The sequence below is a fragment of the Camelus bactrianus genome, chromosome 25, assembly GCF_048773025.1.
Source record: "Camelus bactrianus isolate YW-2024 breed Bactrian camel chromosome 25, ASM4877302v1, whole genome shotgun sequence".
NCBI lineage: Eukaryota > Metazoa > Chordata > Mammalia > Artiodactyla > Camelidae > Camelus > Camelus bactrianus.
The window spans coordinates 2359174-2377500 of record NC_133563.1 but is presented as its reverse complement, the minus strand read 5'-3'; the positions used below and the strand labels follow the sequence as shown (position 1 = coordinate 2377500).

The window sequence follows — 18327 nt, the reverse complement described above, 5'->3', positions numbered from 1 at the left end:
GTCATCTCCCTTGTTCCACTGTGTGGTGGGCACGTGCTCATCCTCAGCAAATAGCCTAGTCTTTTACACCTTGTGCAGAATGTGCTTTGGTATTATCATGAGATGGGTCCTCAATTAATACTCTCAGAAAATAGAGTCGCAAGTCCAGCCCCAGTGTCTGTCCCCAATATTTCAGAGGGCTTTTTTGAAGGCACTTAGGCCCAAAGATTGAGGCAGCTGGGATCTCCCGTATTCAGAAAGGCTGTTTCATCCTGTGGGTTAACCAGTGATCAGCATACATGGCACCTGGTTGCTACAGGTAACACGCTTGTGTTGCAAAGATATTTATATGATTGATGTTTCCTTGAATTTGGTAAATTCTGTTATTGGGGATAAGTGCTGTTCATGCTCCCATATCCATCTCTCTCCCAATTATTTGAATTTTATCACTGCCCCTGAAGAGGGGTCACCAGTGGGTCTCATAGCTGCCAGCCCTAAGTGAGCCATCAAACTGCAACCTTCAGAACCAACCCCCCTGCCCCAGGCATACTAGCCACTCTATTCCCCTCCCTTCCGAGAAAGTAAAGAAATAAAAGAGACAGAGCAACAGCACTCTGGATTTATAATGTCAGAGTAAGTTCGCTTTTCAGATTAAAATTCTGTGTAAGGTTTCCATTTTAATGCTTTCCTGTGTGTAAAGCTGTCTCCTTCCCTTTTATTACATTTGAGGTTGCCAAAATAGTCCATCAACAGGCGTGTTCTCAGAGTCCTTTCCAAGGTGATGGGGCTGGGTGAGGAGTCAGAGTGACGGGTGCACAGGACTTCCTGTTAGATATCTGCATGCGTTCCTTAGAGTAAGTCTGACACAGAGAGAGCAGACTCCCACTGTGGACCAGGAGTGATGCTGCTCTGTGCCTGAGCTCCAACCGGGACATCAGGACTGGAGCGTCATCTGAATTTAATGTTGATTATTAAATTAGAAATAATCTCTATGTTCATATCTCTATTTTTTCATTTGAAGTTAGTAGTTGACCAAAGGTATTTCATAAGATTAGCCTTAAAAAAAAAAAAATCTGGGTAAGTAACTAGATCCCAAACTGAACATGTCAGGGAGGCTATTGTGAGGTTAAGCGAACCACGTGTATGTTTTATGTACCCTCTGTCTTCCTTGTTGGAAACAAAGGTTGCTCATAGATAGAGCTGGAATCTGGTATCCTGTTACGTTTGAGCATTCAGGGATCTTAAAAATAAATAAGAACCACCCCCGTGCTGTCCAGGGGCATGAAGGCAGGAAGCGTGAGATGCTCACAAGGGTCAGACGTCCACGTTCAGGGCGGCCCAGGCCCAGGCAGAGGCGCACACCGTCGCCCGGTCCTGAGCGTTGCGTCCGGGCATCAGACGTACCACGTGCCTTCGGCAGCATCTTCGCTTAGCCGAGTTCCGCGGTCTGCCAGTGTTTGGAGAGGGAGGTCAGTCTGGTGGTTGCAAGGATTCTCCCGTCCCCCCCAGTCTCATCCCTGTCCCCCCCCCGACCCCCACCCCGCAGGCCAACTTGCCCCTGCTGCAGCGGGAGCTGCTGCACTGCGCCAGGCTGGCCAAGCAGAACCCTGCCCAGTACCTCGCCCAGCACGAGCAGCTGCTCCTGGACGCCAGCACCACCTCACCTGTTGACTCCTCGGAGCTGCTTCTCGACGTGAACGAAAACGGGAAGAGGCGAACTCCAGACAGGTGAGAGGGAGGGCGTCCCGGGACCTGTGGTACCAGGATGGCTTCCGTGTCGTGGCTCAACGGCTGCTCAGCCTTTCTTGCAAAAGAACGATAATCTGCGGGGCCACTGGGGGCGTCTTGCGCTGGCCCTGGGGGTCATAAGTGATGAGTCTGGCCTGCGGCAGTTAGCTTTTTGTGCAGCTTGACCTTTGCCATGTGTCATTTTGTTTTCGGAGTGTGAGACACCATGGTAGTCCAGATGCACAGCATAGTGACCTGGTGCTTCTACACAACTTGCAGCATGACAGTAAAAGGGAAAGATAGGTGACATTCAGACATGCCAGGTGCACTGATGGTCCCGAGATGGTCCATGCAGGCACACCTTATTTTACTGTGCTTCACAGGTACTGCGGTTTACTATTTATTTTTCTTTTTCAATTGAAGTTTTGGGGGCAGCCCTGCATGGAACAAGTCTGTTGGCGCCATTTTCCCAACAACATTTGCTCATTTTGTGTCTGTCGCATTTTGCTAATTCTTGCAATATTTCAAACTTTTTCACTATGATATTGTTATGGTGACCTGTTATCAGTGATCATTGATTTTACTCTTATAATTGGTCGTTTTTTAGCAGTAATTTTTTACTTACAGTATGTACATCGTGTTTTAGACATAATGCTACTGCACACTTCATAGACTAGTGGTAAACATAACTTCTGCATGCACTGGGAAACCAAAAAAAATTGAGTGACTGGCTATATTGCAATATGAGCTTTATCGCAGTGGTCTAGAACCAGACACGCAGTACCTCCGAGGTGTGCCTGTATTAAAATTCTCACTTACTATATAATTCATCCCAACCACATACTTACCCTTCAGTGTTAGGAAACCTGTTGTTCCAAGGTTTCTCAAAACATGATGATTTTGATAGCTGGCCTAAACTCTATGCAGTAGGTATTTAATTTGGTTTTATAGGAACTAAGAGAAATCTTTCAGGAAGCTAGATGAACTGGGTGACGATAAAGAGTAAAGTAATAGAACTAATAGATGGCATTTTTGCTGAAAAATGTTACCTGACAATCAGTATTCCTCCTACCAGGCAGGCTGGTCTCATAACTGAGAATTCTAAGAAATGTAAAATGAAGTCACTTCTCCATTAAACCCTGCAAAGCAGTTGTTGGGTAGGCATATACATGAAACCTGCAATGCACCTGATTAAAATCATTTCCTGGCTACCTCAGCCCTCATGTATGACCATTTTTTAACACAGGAATATGGTCTTATTAGCACCGTCTTGCAAAGTATTTGTAAAATACGGAGAACCTTGAAATGAAATTATTTTCAGAAACGTACATGTCATGGGCTTTGTTTCCTTTCTTTACTTAGCCATCCTTTCTCTCTGCATTTCGTCAGGCAAGAGTTTACCAGCCTTTGAGAGGCTAGCACTCTGACACAGATTCATGGGAGCTGACAATCCTTGGGGCAGCTCAGAGACATCTCTCTGTGACCGACTTAGCTACCCTTAAACGTATTGGCTGCTTTACAAATCAGAATGTTATTAAAAGCCAGCCAGTTTATATACAGTTATTACATAATCCCCTGGGAAGCAGTTTTTATGCTGCAATCTCTGCAATTTTTCTCCTCTTGACATAGGCCCTCTTAATAGTTTAAAATTCCTAAAGCAAAAGTTTCGACATTAGTTTACTTCTGACCTGCTATGGACCCACCTCCATACGTGACCTTCCCACGGCGCTACTTTCTCAGTTTTGCAAGTTTTATTTTCTTAGTCGTATTTAAGCATTTAGTACTTGGGCTTTCAAAGGCAGCTGCTAAATCCAAGTGTCTGAATGGCATGTCCACGCGGTGCTGAAAACCAAGAAGCAGCTCAAGGAGAGATGCTTCAGTGTGTGTTCCTGTCTGACCCTACCCGTTTACCCCACAGGAAGTCAGTATTGATGATCCAGCTCCATTTTTCCAAGACAGTGTGGCAAAAGGAATTAGGGAGAGACTAGGTGGGACATTGGGAAGAACATCTGTTTGGGTGGAGGAGGGGATAACAGGGAAAGAGTCAGACAGCCGTGGTAAATGTGAAGATAATCCTATAGGCCAGTTTAGAAATGGGCACAGTCTAGTCTAGAAACCCTGACTGGTAAGTAACCACATCCGGTAGAACGAGAACTTGCTTTATCCGTTTCTCTACATTCCCAGCCATTTCCCCGCTGGTTCTTTCCCGGTTTCTGTATTTGAATGCACCGTGACGTCAGACCTCCCTTGAACCGTGCGGAGGTGAGCCCTGGGCAGTGTGCTAACATCAGTACGCAGACGTCATGTAAATTCCACAGGAAACCGGCGTTTTCGTTCTGCTGAGCTGTGGCTGTGTGCGCATGCGTGTTTGCGTCCAATCAGGTGGCGTTTTCTTGAAGGAACACCCCCCCCCCCCCCCCCCCCCGTCTCATTCTCTCTCCCTTTGGTTATTCATAGTTTTTGGAGCCAGAACCCACATGGTTGAGCTTTGGATGGAACATTCTTTTTCAAGTGGAAAACCTGACGTGTGTGTTATAATGGAAGGATAGCAAATGGATTTCCTTAGAGTTAGGAGGAAGGGTAATGAGAGTATGTTGTGTAAATACATTTGTATCTTGTGGGAATTTGATCAGAGCCAAGAAAATATGGGCCTTTACAGTATTTCTTTGCATATATTTTCCGCATCGTGTTTGCATATGCATTTTCCTCTTCTCTGGTTATTTATCTGTATCTCCACATCTACTATATGAAATTTTATAGAGTGTGGAGCTGTCTGACAGCAGAGCTTTTTTGTTTTACTGAATGTTTTGTTGGTGCATATGGTCTGACATGGATGAGCAGCCACGGTGAGATTTTGGAGTCTATTAAACTGGCTCATTAAAAAGATCAATCTGTTTCTGTAATAACACTGGGAACCATCAGTCACTAAAAGAGGGAAAAACTGACACCTGAGGAGAAAACACATTTTGGTAATTTGTTCATGACATGTCACGAACAAAAGAGCGCTCTATATTTTGTTTACAACTTTGGGGGCTTAAATTCCGTGATGAGGGCTGATTTAATCTCCTAAACAGTCATCACGTGTTTCAGGGCTGGGTTTTGGCAAATATAACTTCTCATCCTTAAATATGATCATCACTGGTTATATATATATTTAAGCATTACTGTTATTTACAGAGAAATGAATACTCTGGAGAAGTCTATGAAATCTTTTTTTTTTTTTTCTCTGAATGGAAGAGTAAAATGTATTCTACTTTTTAAAAATAGCTCTGGGGTGAATCCCTGAACAACTATACTAGATTTGTAGGTCTGTGGTAGAATACCGCAGAACCCAAATTAGAAAAAGACAATTTTTATTTTAAAATCATGTTCTTTTTTTTTTTTTTTTTTTTTCCTCTAAAATGTTAGGGAAAGTTTAGGAAGTTCTGATTTAAAACTGCTCACCCTGATGGCCATGAAGACAGACTCTGTGATGGAGTGAGAAGGGGGGGGCGTAGTCTGATGGGCTGCCTTACTTTGACATTACAGAATAGATAAAAGTCATTAAGTTTAAAAAGATGCCTTTGTTGTGTTGATTGTATCACTGCCATCCTTCCTCACAGCTTAGATGCTGCAGCTTTTTTTTGTTATAATTGGTCTTTACCATCGTCTTCTCACCTGTTATGCTGATTTTCTGACTCAGGAGCTTCATTGCTTAAGAAATTAAACTGAATGAGCATCGGTTCTGTATGGGTAACGCTCTGTCCACTGCCCCCTCATTTCAAGTGATTGATGTTAAGTATTAATCCCCTTCATACAAATGTATACAGATAGACATATATAGACATACATATATAAGATCTTAATGTAATTATGCTTCAAATTACTCTGTTTAACACACCCTGACTTTTGTCACGATAGCCACATAGTTGCATTAATATGCATTTCCTCCTCCTCCCCCAATTATTAAAACATTAATTTCTCAGAAGACTTTCTTGAGCTTCAGAAGTATATAATTTGTCATCTGGGAGGGATCTTATGGGTTTACCAGGCCAGTCCTTTCTCTTTATGGTTGAGAAAAACTGAGGCCCAAACAACATGCTTCATGTAACAAAGCTCCTTAGTGGAGAAGCCAGCGTACTTAGGTCCCTGAAGTCCTCCAGGGGCACAGAATACGCCTCATTGTGCGCAGCTGAAGTAAGAAGAGCCCCGCTAAGAATCGTGTCTTTCCCCCCTTGCTTTCCCTCGTGTGTTTCTTCTCTGTAATTGCTCATGTGGGTAAGTGGAGTAGTGTAATGTTCTGAGGTTTTATATAAATCTTTACAACAAGAGAGGACCCACAGTCGGCCTGGTTTCCTGGCCTAACAAGTGGAATAAAGAACACGGGTGCCGGAGGGTTGTGAGGAGGCCGTCCTGAAACCGTGCCGGGTGAGTGTTTGCCAGCAAAGTGCACGCCAGCTGGACTTACTAGGTCCGCGTTCCCTTTTCTGCACAATGAGCGTGGTTCAGTCTTTTTCTCTTTCTAAAGAGAAGAGATAGGTGCACTTTGTAAGGAATTGTGGAATTAATTGCACAAGTCAGAATTAAGTTTGTATTATCGACTGCATTCGGTTTTCTATGAAAAAATATGGGAAACTAGTATTGCATTCAGGCATTCTAGTTTTGTGTTGTATCTTTCTTGCAGTCTTCAGTTTCAAGAAGACAATAATCATCCCCATAGAAATTATTATTTTTTTTAATATATTAGTCACATCAATTCTGGAGGCTTCTAGAGAAATAGCATTAACTTGTCCTTACTTGATGGGGAAGATTGCGTGGCTGTAGAGAACATTTTGGCCTCTCCACACTCCAGCCTCAGCATGAACTTGCTGGTTCTGTTTTTGCTGCTCTCCTAGGGTCTAGCCCTGCTGAACACGTTTGTGCCTTAGTCTGTATTCTGACTGATGGTTTCTGTTCTGTGCTGGAGTTCTTATATATCATAATTCTATTCATACTTTGCAGGCTTACTCAGACAGGCTCTACCATCTGAGCAAAGGCTTCCCAATCATAAATATTCTAATAATGGCTACTATTTACTGAGCACTTAGGATGTGCCAGGCCCATGCTGAATAATTTACGTAGTGACACATAACACTTACTTCCTGACAGTCCTACTGCGGAGATCCAGGCAGACTGGATGCTGTGTCCGGGGTCTCCCCGATGGGGTGGACTCTAACCCCCAGGTTCTCTGCCTTGAACGCCCATGCTCTCACAACTCTGTTTGTATACCCCAGCCCCCGAACGCCTCAGCTTGAAAAGAAAGCGCTTTGGGTAAGGGACTGAATCCAAATATGTGCTTGGCTCTTTCTGTAGGTTCTCTCCTGAGTCCCCTCAGTAGCTCTGAAGTAACCGTCCCTAGTCTCCCTAGTCTGTGGGTGAAAACAGAGGCTCATAGAGATGAAGCCTCCTGAGTTCACACGGCCAGCAAGTAGCCGGACCCAAACTGGAGCCAACTCCACAGCCCTACTCTTTCAAATGTACATTCTGAGTGGTCTTTTCTGCCTTTGATCTCCACTTTTGTACTTTTTATGGTGCCCCCGAGTTCAAGCCCTGTGTAAAAGTATAGTAGTCTTGCATCGCTTATTAGATTAAATTGTGTTCATGGTAAAAAATTTCTTGCTGGCACACTTGCAAAAACAATTTGAGTCTACTACCAAACCATAATCTCCAGGGGGTGCTGGGGATCAGGTCCTGCTCATCTTCGTGCCCAGCAAAGCTCAGGGTAGTGTGTCTTACACATACCCGTACCTAAAACAAAACCGAGCAAAACACCACAAGCACGGAACATCAAGCAGAATACAAGGTGCACCAGTAAATAATCCAGATTTAATTTAATACAGTCATTTTTTAGTCGTAAAGCAAATGGCCTTTCCCCTAAGTCTTTTGCCTTCTTGTTTATTTTCTTGCTTTCTGTCGTTTTAAAATATGCATCTGTGAAACACCCACAGCCACGAAAACAGCCCGGGGAATGAAACGCCGTGGTTGGGTCACTAACAAGAAAAAAATTAAGAAGGCTCCAATTGGAATGTGTAGATGACAGATTAGAATATCTAATCCCAGGCAGTGGGAACGGTAGAAATTGACTACAGTGGCCAGAAATTAGCAAAGATAAAGGGCCAGCTGCTCGCAGATGGTCTGACTGTTGAGCTCAGCTCGGGAGACAGGTGCCCAAAGCATTCCACCTTCTCCTTGTGAGAGGCAAAGCTCTGTGAACCCACATCTTGTAGTCCTCGCAGGTCCTGGTATCATGTTTTTGCCTGGGGTGGCCAGCGTCCGCCACTAGCATCTCATTTACTCCTGAAGGTGTTAGCGCTTTGCTCAGGACGTTATCCCCTTGGTGTTTGTTGAGCAGCAGAGAGATGGAAGGCCCAGCGGTGATCGTCCTGAGACATTCATCTCTCTGTCCTTCACCATCTCCTGGAAGGCGGTGTTTCTGCAAAACACAGGAATCACCACAGGTTGTCCTGAAGAGTCAGGTTTGATTTTCTTTTCAAGGAGACAGGGGAATTTGTAATGTATTTTGTTTCAGATACATTATTCAGCACCAATAGAAGGGTGTTATGTAAAATTCCTGTCTAAACTCACCTATTCCCTGATAATTCCTGAAGAGATTTTTTACTGAATTGTGTTTTAAAAATATGCCCCTAAATGACCCCGCCCCGCCCTTGATTCAGCGTCTAGCCATTCTGTGGAAGCCTCAACAAACTGCATGAATTAGATCAGGGAAGGAAGGTGGGGTTCGTGTTAAGATCTTAATGTCTTTGGGCTTTTCTTTACTAGAACGGTCACCCCCCAAGATTTAGATACAGGCTTCTAAAATACAAAAGTAAAGACTATTTATGTATTTAAAGACTCTCAGCCTAAAGACAGCGGGGTGGTCAGGACAAGATACGGCATCCTGGGGTAGGACAGAGACACTTAAGAGACCAGGAGGACTTGATTTCGAGAACAAAGCGATAGCGTGACATCCATGTTTCTATTTTGGTGGCAGGTAGAAGGTGACATAATTGCCCAGTGTAGGAGGTACTAGGGAAACACAAGGTCAGTTGAGACACGTTCCATTTGATTTGGTTTTGGTTTTGGTTTTTTATTGTGTTACAGTCTGTTTACATTGTTGTGTCAGTTTCTGGTGTACAGCACAGTGCTTCAGTCATACATGAACATGCATATATTTGTTTTCATATTCTTCTTCCCCGTGAGCTACTATGAGATCTTGAATATATTTCCCTGTGCTGTACAGTATAATCTTTTTTTTTTTTTATTGAGTTAGAGACACATTCCATTTGAAATGCCTGTGATCAGTTGGAGAAGTCAGAGCCTAAGGCATGCATTTGTTGGTAACAGGACTGAGATCAGAGATGTTTATGTTCCTTCCTTGCCAGCTTAAGGGTTACTATGCTACACCAGTTTGCCTGTCCCTAGAACGGTCTTTCTAGTGATACTTCCCCCACTTAAAAAATTTAATCAGGAAACAAACTCATGCCTGTTCCTGTTACGTAAGAGATTGATCGGTCCTCTTAGTTTATTTATTGCCATGAGCTTAATAATTTTTTTCTTAATTCTTCCCCATTCCCGTATTACTAATGGATTATCAGTGCATACTAGCCAATTATGACATTTAAAATATTTTATATAGAGGAAATTTTTTTTTAAAGCTTGTTTTCTTCCTCAAATAAGTCAGTTTACAGCCTCTGTTATTGAGGACTTGAGGAAAAACAGCCTCAAGTGCTGTAAGGTGTAAATTAGATTGTCTCTTAAGTGTTGTTTTTAAACGTGTATGGTTTCCTCTTAGTTCTGTTTTACTGGGCAGGAAGCTGAAGCCAGAGGTGAACTTCCCTAGGCTGTCTTGAGGTCACACATCTGAGTCCTGAGCATTTCTCTACTCTTAGGACATCTGACCCTGGGAGAGAAGTGACTGAGATCTAAATGTTGAAGTGGTTAGGTTATAGTCAGGAAAATTTCTCCAAGCAGGGAGATAGAATATAAAAAAACAAACAAAAAATGCCTTCCGGAAATCCATGAGATGTGGCAGGCGTCGCACTGGAATGTGAGTTATTTCAAGGGTATGCTGGTACGGGACAATGAAAAGTTTTTGTTGGTTTTTGTCTAATGTACTTTCAAAGGGTAACAAATAACAGGCAAGTGTGGAATTTGCCCAAGCAGATGAGGTGTAGAATGTTGTAGGCGTTTCTAAGAAGTCAACAAGTAGCGGTTCAGTCGTTTTGGCTACCTTTCTGTGCTTACACCCTTTGAATAGAGTTGGCTTTATAAGTGACACGAGTGGTGGGAGGCAACCAGGGAGACTTGGTAACTTTATTTCTATGGGCCGTTTTAACGTTTTAATGCTTTGCTACTAAAATATAACTACCTCTGTGAGGTGGTAAGCCTTATTGCTCCAATAAACTGCAGGAGAGATGGGACCCAGGACAAGATTACAGGGACACGATGGAAATAACAGGACAGATTGAGACCCTGCTTCTAAGAACTTACTGTCCTTGTTTTTGGAGGGGGAGTAAAAGCACTGATCAGAGGGCTGATCTGAGGGCAGAGACGAACAAAATCTCTAACTACTTTGGAAACAGAATTCTTCCAGTGTTGTCATCTCTGGACAAGGGTTTTATCACAAAACCAGTAAGTTGAGATGGTTTGACGCAATTGGATAAAAGACAGTTTGATATTTAGAAATGTTTTGACGTTTAGATATTTAGGCTGCTATAAGGTATTTAGAGACTGTTTTCTATTTTGCACACACAAAAAATCAGGTATAAATAGTCTGTCGTTCCAAGCAAAGCACAGAAGTTGTCTGTTGATTCAGACGTAGTTTGGCCAGAGGACCATCAGCCCTGTGTGTTCCAATCAGCATAACTATGACATTTTTAAAACAAATTTATTTTTTTATTGAGGTACAGCTGATGTACAATATTATATAAGTTTCAGGTGTACAACATAGTGATTTACAATTTTTAGAGATTACACTCCACTTGTAGTTATTATAAAATATTGATCATATTCCCTGTTCTGTACAAATGACATTTAGATATAAATATAGAATAACTAAATTTCAGAGTTTTCAGACTAGAAGGGACCTCAGAAGTCATCCTAGTCCAGTGGTTTTCAAACTTGATTTTAATAGCAGACTTTTTCCTTTAAAAAATGAAATCTTAGGTGGAACCTCAAAGTTTAAAATGAGTAAGTGGCCTCCTCTGGCCCTTTAAATCTGTTTAGGGTAAAAATTCTTTATTGCCTACAGAATCCCTAAGCACCTCAGGTGGCACAGTCTGAAAACCACTGATCTAGTCCAACGCTTTCATTTTACAGATGAGCAAACTGAGGTCCAGAGAGGTTAAGTGGCTTGCCCAAGGTCACACAGCTAGTTGTGGAAGAGCCAGGACTAAATCTCAGGTCTCTTGATTTCCAGTCCGGTGCTCTTTCCACTGCACCACACTGCCAGTAAGGTAGGTGCTGTGTTGGCATTATGCTCATAGCTACTTTTAGTCTTCAGTATTTTCCAACTGATTTATGCTGGAAATGTTTATGCATTGAATGTTGAAATGTATTATTCAGAAATGTATAGGATTTGGAAATACAGATTAGAATCACATAGCTAATCCTCTAAGGAGACAAATCGATATCTCGAATGTTTCCTTTCACTTTGAAAAACTATTTTAAAGCAGTACATTTAGGTTATGTTTGAGCTATGTTGGACATCTTAGTCTTATCAGTGATCGATATGTATGGAGGCTGAAGATTTTAGTGCAGACACGTACTTTGATGGGAGCAGCATTGAGACTTCTGGTCGACACTCCCACAGAGGCCATGCCCTGCTGGCATTTCCAATGTTGGTCCGTCTCCTGGCTTCGGAAGAGTGCATCTCCCTCAGCGTGCGTTGGGCATGTATTCGTTTCATGTGGAACCCTGCAGCTTCTCACAGTTCTCAGTGTGCCTGTACCTTCTGTCTCTGAGTCCTGTGTCCTACTTAATCTGGTGTGTGTAAATTGTCACTGGGGCCCTATCCTAAAGGGACATACAGGATGTTTCACTGTGGAATCCTGCTGCCCCTCATGATCCCTGTTGTTAAGTTAGTTTCCACTCAGATCCCTCCAGTTTCATCAAAGCCTAACCTTGGCACTGGGCAAGTGGCGAAGGTGTCTTAAGGTCTCTAAACCTAACCAACCAAAAATCAAACAGGCGTGTGGAAATCTGCAGCTACTGTGACTTGGTAGAATTCTTAGGGGAAATTTTCCAGGGGAAGACAGAAGCTACCACTGGTCTAAGGATACAGTGAGTGCTGGTCTTGTGAGGGAGCCATACATACCTAAGGGAAAAATCAGTCTGGGAGCTGCGCCTCCAGGCACAGGCGGGTGTGGTTTGCTCCTGTCTTACTGAGTGTACTGAGTTAGTCTCTCAGAGGTACTTTCAGGCAGAAATATTTCTTTAGCCCTACTTCTGTTTGAGAATCTAGGAGCAGTGATGAGTAATCAGGGCTCACCGATGGAATGCATTCTGTCTGAAAGCCAGGTTCAGGGTTTTGTGTGTCACATGTTGAAATGCAGTCAGGGTGTGTCTGTCCTGCCCTGAGATCCGATGACCCCAGACCGGTCACTCGTGCTCCCTGGGCTTGCGTTTCCTCAACTTTAACATAAGGAGATTCGCCTGGGTCTTCCTTCTGATCCCAGCCAGCTCTGTGTGACTGCTAATAGATTATCTTGGCGACCCAGGGTAATGTTGGAGTGCCTGACGTTACACTGTTTTATTGCACTGGTTCAGTTTGGTCGCTGCTGCCCAACAGAACTTTCTGAGATGATGGAAATGATTTGTTTCTGTGCTGTCCCATTCGGTAGCCACCCACCCCCAGTGGCGACAGAGCACCCGACATGTGGCCACCTCTACTGAAGAGCTGAAGTTTAAACTTTATTTAATGGTAATTAACTTACATTTAATTTAAAGAGCCATGTGTGGCCACTGTATTGAACAACACAGCCCATGTAGAAGGTCTCTGATGTGCAGGTCAGATACCAGGGTGGATCAGAGGAATAGACGTACTGAAAAAACTCATCTGAAGGGTGATGCTTTGGTACCTGGATGAATCTTCACCGAATGCAACCGGTCTCAGGGTAATTGGTTAGAAATCAAGTAGTTGCTTCTGGATGAAAATGGCGTCTGCAGAGGGGAGTTCTGGTTTCCTCTTGTTGGTGACCTAACCGCATGAGCGCCACCTGGGAAGATGTTGGCTAATTTGACGAGAAGGGGAACATTTTCTCCTGGGAGCCGTCTTGTGGTCGTTCGCCCTCCGCATGGGTTTCAGTGGATTCCCACCGGTCGTCTAGGAAGCTGAGTTCTTGGAAGTTTCTGGCCACCAAAGGAATGTTCTGTTTCCATTACAAGTTCAAACCTTGAGTATCTGAACTGTGCCAGTTTCTGAGTACATTATGAAACACACTCTCTTCTCTCCCCTCCTCAGAACCAAAGAAAATGGCTTTGACAGAGAGCCTTTGCACTCAGAACATCCAAGCAAGCGACCATGCACTATTAGCCCCGGCCAGCGGTATAGTCCGAGTAACGGCTTGCCCTACCAGCCCAACGGCCTGCCTCACCCCACCCCGCCGCCCCCTCAGCATTACCGTTTGGATGATATGGCCATCGCCCACCACTACAGGGACTCCTATCGACACCCCAGCCACAGGGACCTCAGGGACAGGAACAGACCTATGGGTAAGACGGAAGGGGCGCTTCCCTTCTCATGGGCTTGTGCGCTCACAGACTGGCTGATCTGAGGTTTGAAATCTGTGATGGAGTAAAAACTTTCTTTCTTTTTTTTTTAAATTAAGTTTATTTATTTACTTATTTATTTTTTAGAGAGGATACTGGGGACTGAACCCAGGACCTTGTCCACGCGAAGCATGCGCCCTACAACTTGAGCTGTACCCTCTCAAGCCTCTTCCTTTATATAAAGTCTCCTTCATATGAAAAATTGGCTAATATTAGTATGTCCTTTAACAGCTGTTGCTTTCTCTCTTAATTACTTGCATTCTTTGTGACAGCAGATTATTTTTTTTTTTTTGGAAGGAGGACATCTAAATCCAAAAACCTCAACTGTATTAACAAATGTGAAGTGAATTTTTAGTTTAATTTTTTTAATGAGTTCCATGAGAGGTTTCATATATAACTGGTCTGCCACAAATATATATTTTTAAGCGCTTCTCCTGTTGTATCATTTTTATTTTTTCCTTTTTATTTTCATTTCACTTTATTTTTTCTTCTGTTGTATACTTTTTTCTTTTTCTCTTTATTTCATTTCCTTTTCTTTTCTTTTCTTTCTTTCTTTTTTTCTTCTGTTGTATCTTTAATTTCAGGTAGTCTTACAGTCCATTTTGATACTTCCAGTCTCTGAGATGGTCTGTATTTGAAAAATATGAGACGGTATTATGTCTGTGGCTTAACTCAACAGGTGTTCTTTGAGGAGTGATTTGGTACTTTTTTTTTTCCCCTTCAACCTTAAAGTACCAGTGGTTCAATTGAGTGTTGACAATTTAGTGTCAAAGATCAGAATACCAAGGGAGGAACGACTTTGGGTAAATATGTGTTCCGTTTGCCTGTGTTCATTCCTTCTTTGCATAAAACTGCTGGCAGTGAAGCCTTTAGGAGACACTGTCTTCTAAAGAACAGGTGTTCACCTTGAAGAAAAAGAAGGAAGACAGAACAGGTAAGTTTTGAGACACGATCAGTGGTTGAGGTGATAGTGTCAGAGCACCATTCCTATTTCTGGGGCCTCTTCACTTTTTGATTTTGGGTGAGTCAAGCTATTGATAAACTGAGACCAACAGTGCACCCTCCCTCCTTTTTCTGTCTTCTACATCCATGCCGTCCACCCCTAAGACTGCCTTTACCTCGTAGCTAGTTGCTGACAGACTTCCCTGACGTGGACGATTTGGTGGGTGGGATCCTGGAAACAGCAAGGGATGGAGTCCAAGTGGAAAAGCAGAACACAGAGCTGAGGGCACAGGACTCGGGAAACAGCCAGCTCACCTGCTTGAGTGGCAGGGACAGCGCGGTGTTCTCAGCCTCAGGCGGAGCGCGTGGCTGAGCACAGGCTTACGGCAGACACCTAGCTAGGTCGGTAGCACCGGCGCTGCCGTAGGAAGGGCCTTCTGCCTTTCTACACATGACCCTCCGAAGGTTTAGAAAACAGAAAGGGAGAGTCGGGCTCGGGGGAGAGGTACTGGGGGCCCTCGTTGTGAGACAGTGAAGGAGTAGTTTTGCTTCCCCACAGCAGCCATTTCTGCATTTACATAGTGTGTCAGACAAATGGCTAAGCATATCATTTGTGCTTTCTTAAGAGCCAAGCTGTTTAGTGTTCTCTCAGGTACCATTTCAGAGAACTCTCAAAAATGGTGATGTTGTTTTTCAGTCTGGAGTGGCACCCTGACCCCCACATCGAACGCCTAACAACTGCCTTCCAAGTACACACCTTGCCGGTCATTTATGACTTCACGCCCCCAAACCATGATTGCTCGTTTTTCTAATAGAAGCAGAGTCACCAGGTCGCTGGAAGTCCAATTCAAGATACCCCTCTCTGCAGGTGCTAGGAAATGGCCTGTTTCTTGGGCAGCAAATTCTGTTTTATGAAATATTAGCTCCAGTACACTATAAAGTAATCAGCAAGGAAGTAATTATGCTTATGCGCAATGATTATGTTTTCGTCTAGCAATGTGAAATATCCCTTTATGAATTATATCTGTACCCACTGGCTTCATGTGATTTTTTTTTTTATCAGACCATGTTCCTTACCTTTTTAATTATATTAGCTTATAAAACTAATAGTGCTAATCTCTATAAATATACACAACTACTTAACCATCCCTGAAGTCTGGCAGGGTTTAGTGGGTGTTAAAGTAAAATAAAATCTTGATGTATGAGTACCAAATTGTGGTGTTATATCAGGCTGCCATTCTGAGAATATAAAAATTGTCATAAAGATATACTTAGTCTGGTGTGATTTATGAATGTCTACTGAATGCAGAGACATACATAGAAAGATCTATACTCACTAGAATCCTCTAAGAAAGTAAAACTTTACAAGCATTAGTTTATTAGTGAACTTAGACTTTTAGCCTAGTTAGGAATTGGGTAAGACTCAACATCGGTGTCTAATTGCCCACAAATGAAAATGTGTTTTAATGAGTCTAAGCTATTTTCCCTTACTGGACCCCTCTGGTATTATGCATATAAATAAAAAATTGTGTGGTAATGAATATTTAGGTATCTGAAAGAGAAGAATTAATAAATGTAAACATCTGAGTTGTTTTATTTTAGTTTTTTTAAAGATTTGTCTCTATCCAGCAGATGACCTTCAGAGTTCTAAAGTAGCAAATGAGTCCTGTATTTTTTCACCAAGTACTTGGGCTCAAACATGTTTCTGATGTATTTATTTATTTATTTATTTATTTTTGATTAAATGAGATGATACTGAGCGGGGTTCCACAAATGCTCTTATTCCATTAGCCACAGACATCTTGCTGCTTGTTAATAGGTGTTAGAGTTCGTACCGTTACCGATTTAATCTGCTGAATTTTTGAAACTTTTAAGACCTCTGAAGTTCTTGGTCCTTAAGGGCAAGCAGCAACATGCCTCCATCATTAATTCAACACCACGTTTATATCTTCATCGCTCTTTGGTTGTTTTCTATGATGACTTGCTTCCCTGGTAGTTCTTTTCCCCTAAAACACAGGCATCAAATAAGTCAACAAAAATTACATATTTGCAAACATTTCAACTTGAAATTGTCACAACAAACAGAGCAGTAACTAAATACTACTTTTCTCCAGCATCTTTTCTGTTATGCAAATTATTAAAATGTGTCTGCAATTTTACTTTTTTACCAATAGGTGGCATTGACAATTTTAGCTTTATAAATATATTTCAGAATATATTCTAATTGGAGAGGATGATGCAGAGCCTTTTGTATTCAGCTTTTCATTAGGCTGAGAGAGCTGTCGTATATGTGTTCACTTCCATGAGCTACAAATTAAATCGCATCTCATGGTTGGCTGAAAAGAGTCATGTGGCTCATTATCTTTATTTCTCTAAATCAGCTAAAAGAGAGGATTTCTAACCACTCAGATTTCACAAAACAGTAGAATGCAGTGTCTCATAACTCTCACTGTCATTTAGCTCCTGCATAATACCCCCAGAGAAGCAGCCTACGTGTCTAGAAGACTAAACCATGCCAGACTTATTTTGCTATTCACAGTAACAGTGTGACAAATACCAATCAAAATGAATAGTTTTAATTGTTTAAAATGGAAAATATTGCCAAAGCCCAATGCCTTTCCTTTATAGTAGAACATGAGATGTTTTATGCATGTTGAATTTGCCAGAAGAGCCACACGTCTCCAGGTGTCTCCGATCAGAGCCTTCCACCTGTTCCTTTTAGCCAGACACATTTATTTTCTATTTTGATTAGCATCCTAGCTAATTCCTCAGGTTCATTACCATTGTCACTCACTTGGTGAACTCTTCCATGTTACTTTTTCGTGGTAGTATCTTTTCTCTGTGATGCTGAAGAATTTTAATACTTAGGCTACGGACCACAAATTAGGAATTTCAGTTTCTTAGCTTGGATTTTTGATATTTGTCAAATTATGTCTGGTATGTTGATTTTGTTCTCATAGAGGATGTCCAGTGTATGTATGTATGTATGTATGTATGTATGTATGTATGTATGTATGTATTTATTTATTTATTTATTTATTTATTTATTTATTTATTTATTTATTTATTTAATTTTGGTAAATTAAATGAGGATATGTAGCTTTCATGGCCTTCTTTATCACAAAGACATATGCAATAGGATTGTGTTCATTTATACTTTGCTGAAATGTGGAATCATTTGGCCATGCTTGTTGTAGAAAATCCGTGTCAAACTATTTATGCTGTCTTTGTCTTTAGTGCAGGAATGCCACACTTTGAAACCACTTAATGTCTGCTTGTGGTTACTTGTATTTATTAAGAGGCAGGATATAGTTGCATTTTCACGTAGAAAAACATTATATGGATAACTAGCTCCAGGCTGGGTATGACTTCACTCCCATCTCCTCATGTGTAAAAGAGATTGTTCTGACCAAGCGACCCCTAAACTCCCTTCTAGTTCTAACATTTTATTCTTCTACGAGGGGCCCACTAGGAAATTGCAAATCTGAGAATGACTCATGTCTCCGTTCACAATCGAATGTATTTTTATGTGGTTGAGTTTGCCCACGTAGTCTCTGCTAAGTGCCTTCGCGCATACGGATTGTGTCCTGGATGCTCTGGGGTGATCCAGCCCTCTTCTCTGCATTTGTAGGGTTGCATGGCACACGTCAAGAAGAAATGATTGATCACAGACTAACAGACAGAGAATGGGCAGAGGAATGGAAACACCTTGACCATGTAAGACGTCGGTAATCATTTCGGTTAAAAAATGTTTTGAAAACACCTGGAATGAGGTTACGTGATAAAAGTGTGGGGGTGCTTTGAAGGCATGTTTTCTGCTGTTTTGAAAACTTGAAAAACTAAGTGAGAATGTTTGAAGTGCAATGTAGGGTTTGATTTCTAAATTGATAT

At 42.2% G+C, this 18327-nt stretch overlaps 1 protein-coding gene across 6 annotated transcripts in view; it reads left to right on the top strand.

The window, feature by feature from the left end:
• RUNX1T1 (RUNX1 partner transcriptional co-repressor 1) overlaps nt 1–18327 on the top strand; it is a 138791-nt gene that overhangs the window by 89636 nt on the left and 30828 nt on the right. For all 6 annotated transcript variants that reach the window (XM_074352946.1, XM_074352945.1, XM_074352944.1 and 3 more), the window contains 3 exons: nt 1526–1707; nt 13187–13437; nt 18068–18153. In XM_074352946.1, coding sequence (XP_074209047.1) covers nt 1526–1707; nt 13187–13437; nt 18068–18153 — 519 coding nt within the window. The remainder of the gene's footprint in view (nt 1–1525; nt 1708–13186; nt 13438–18067; nt 18154–18327) is intronic.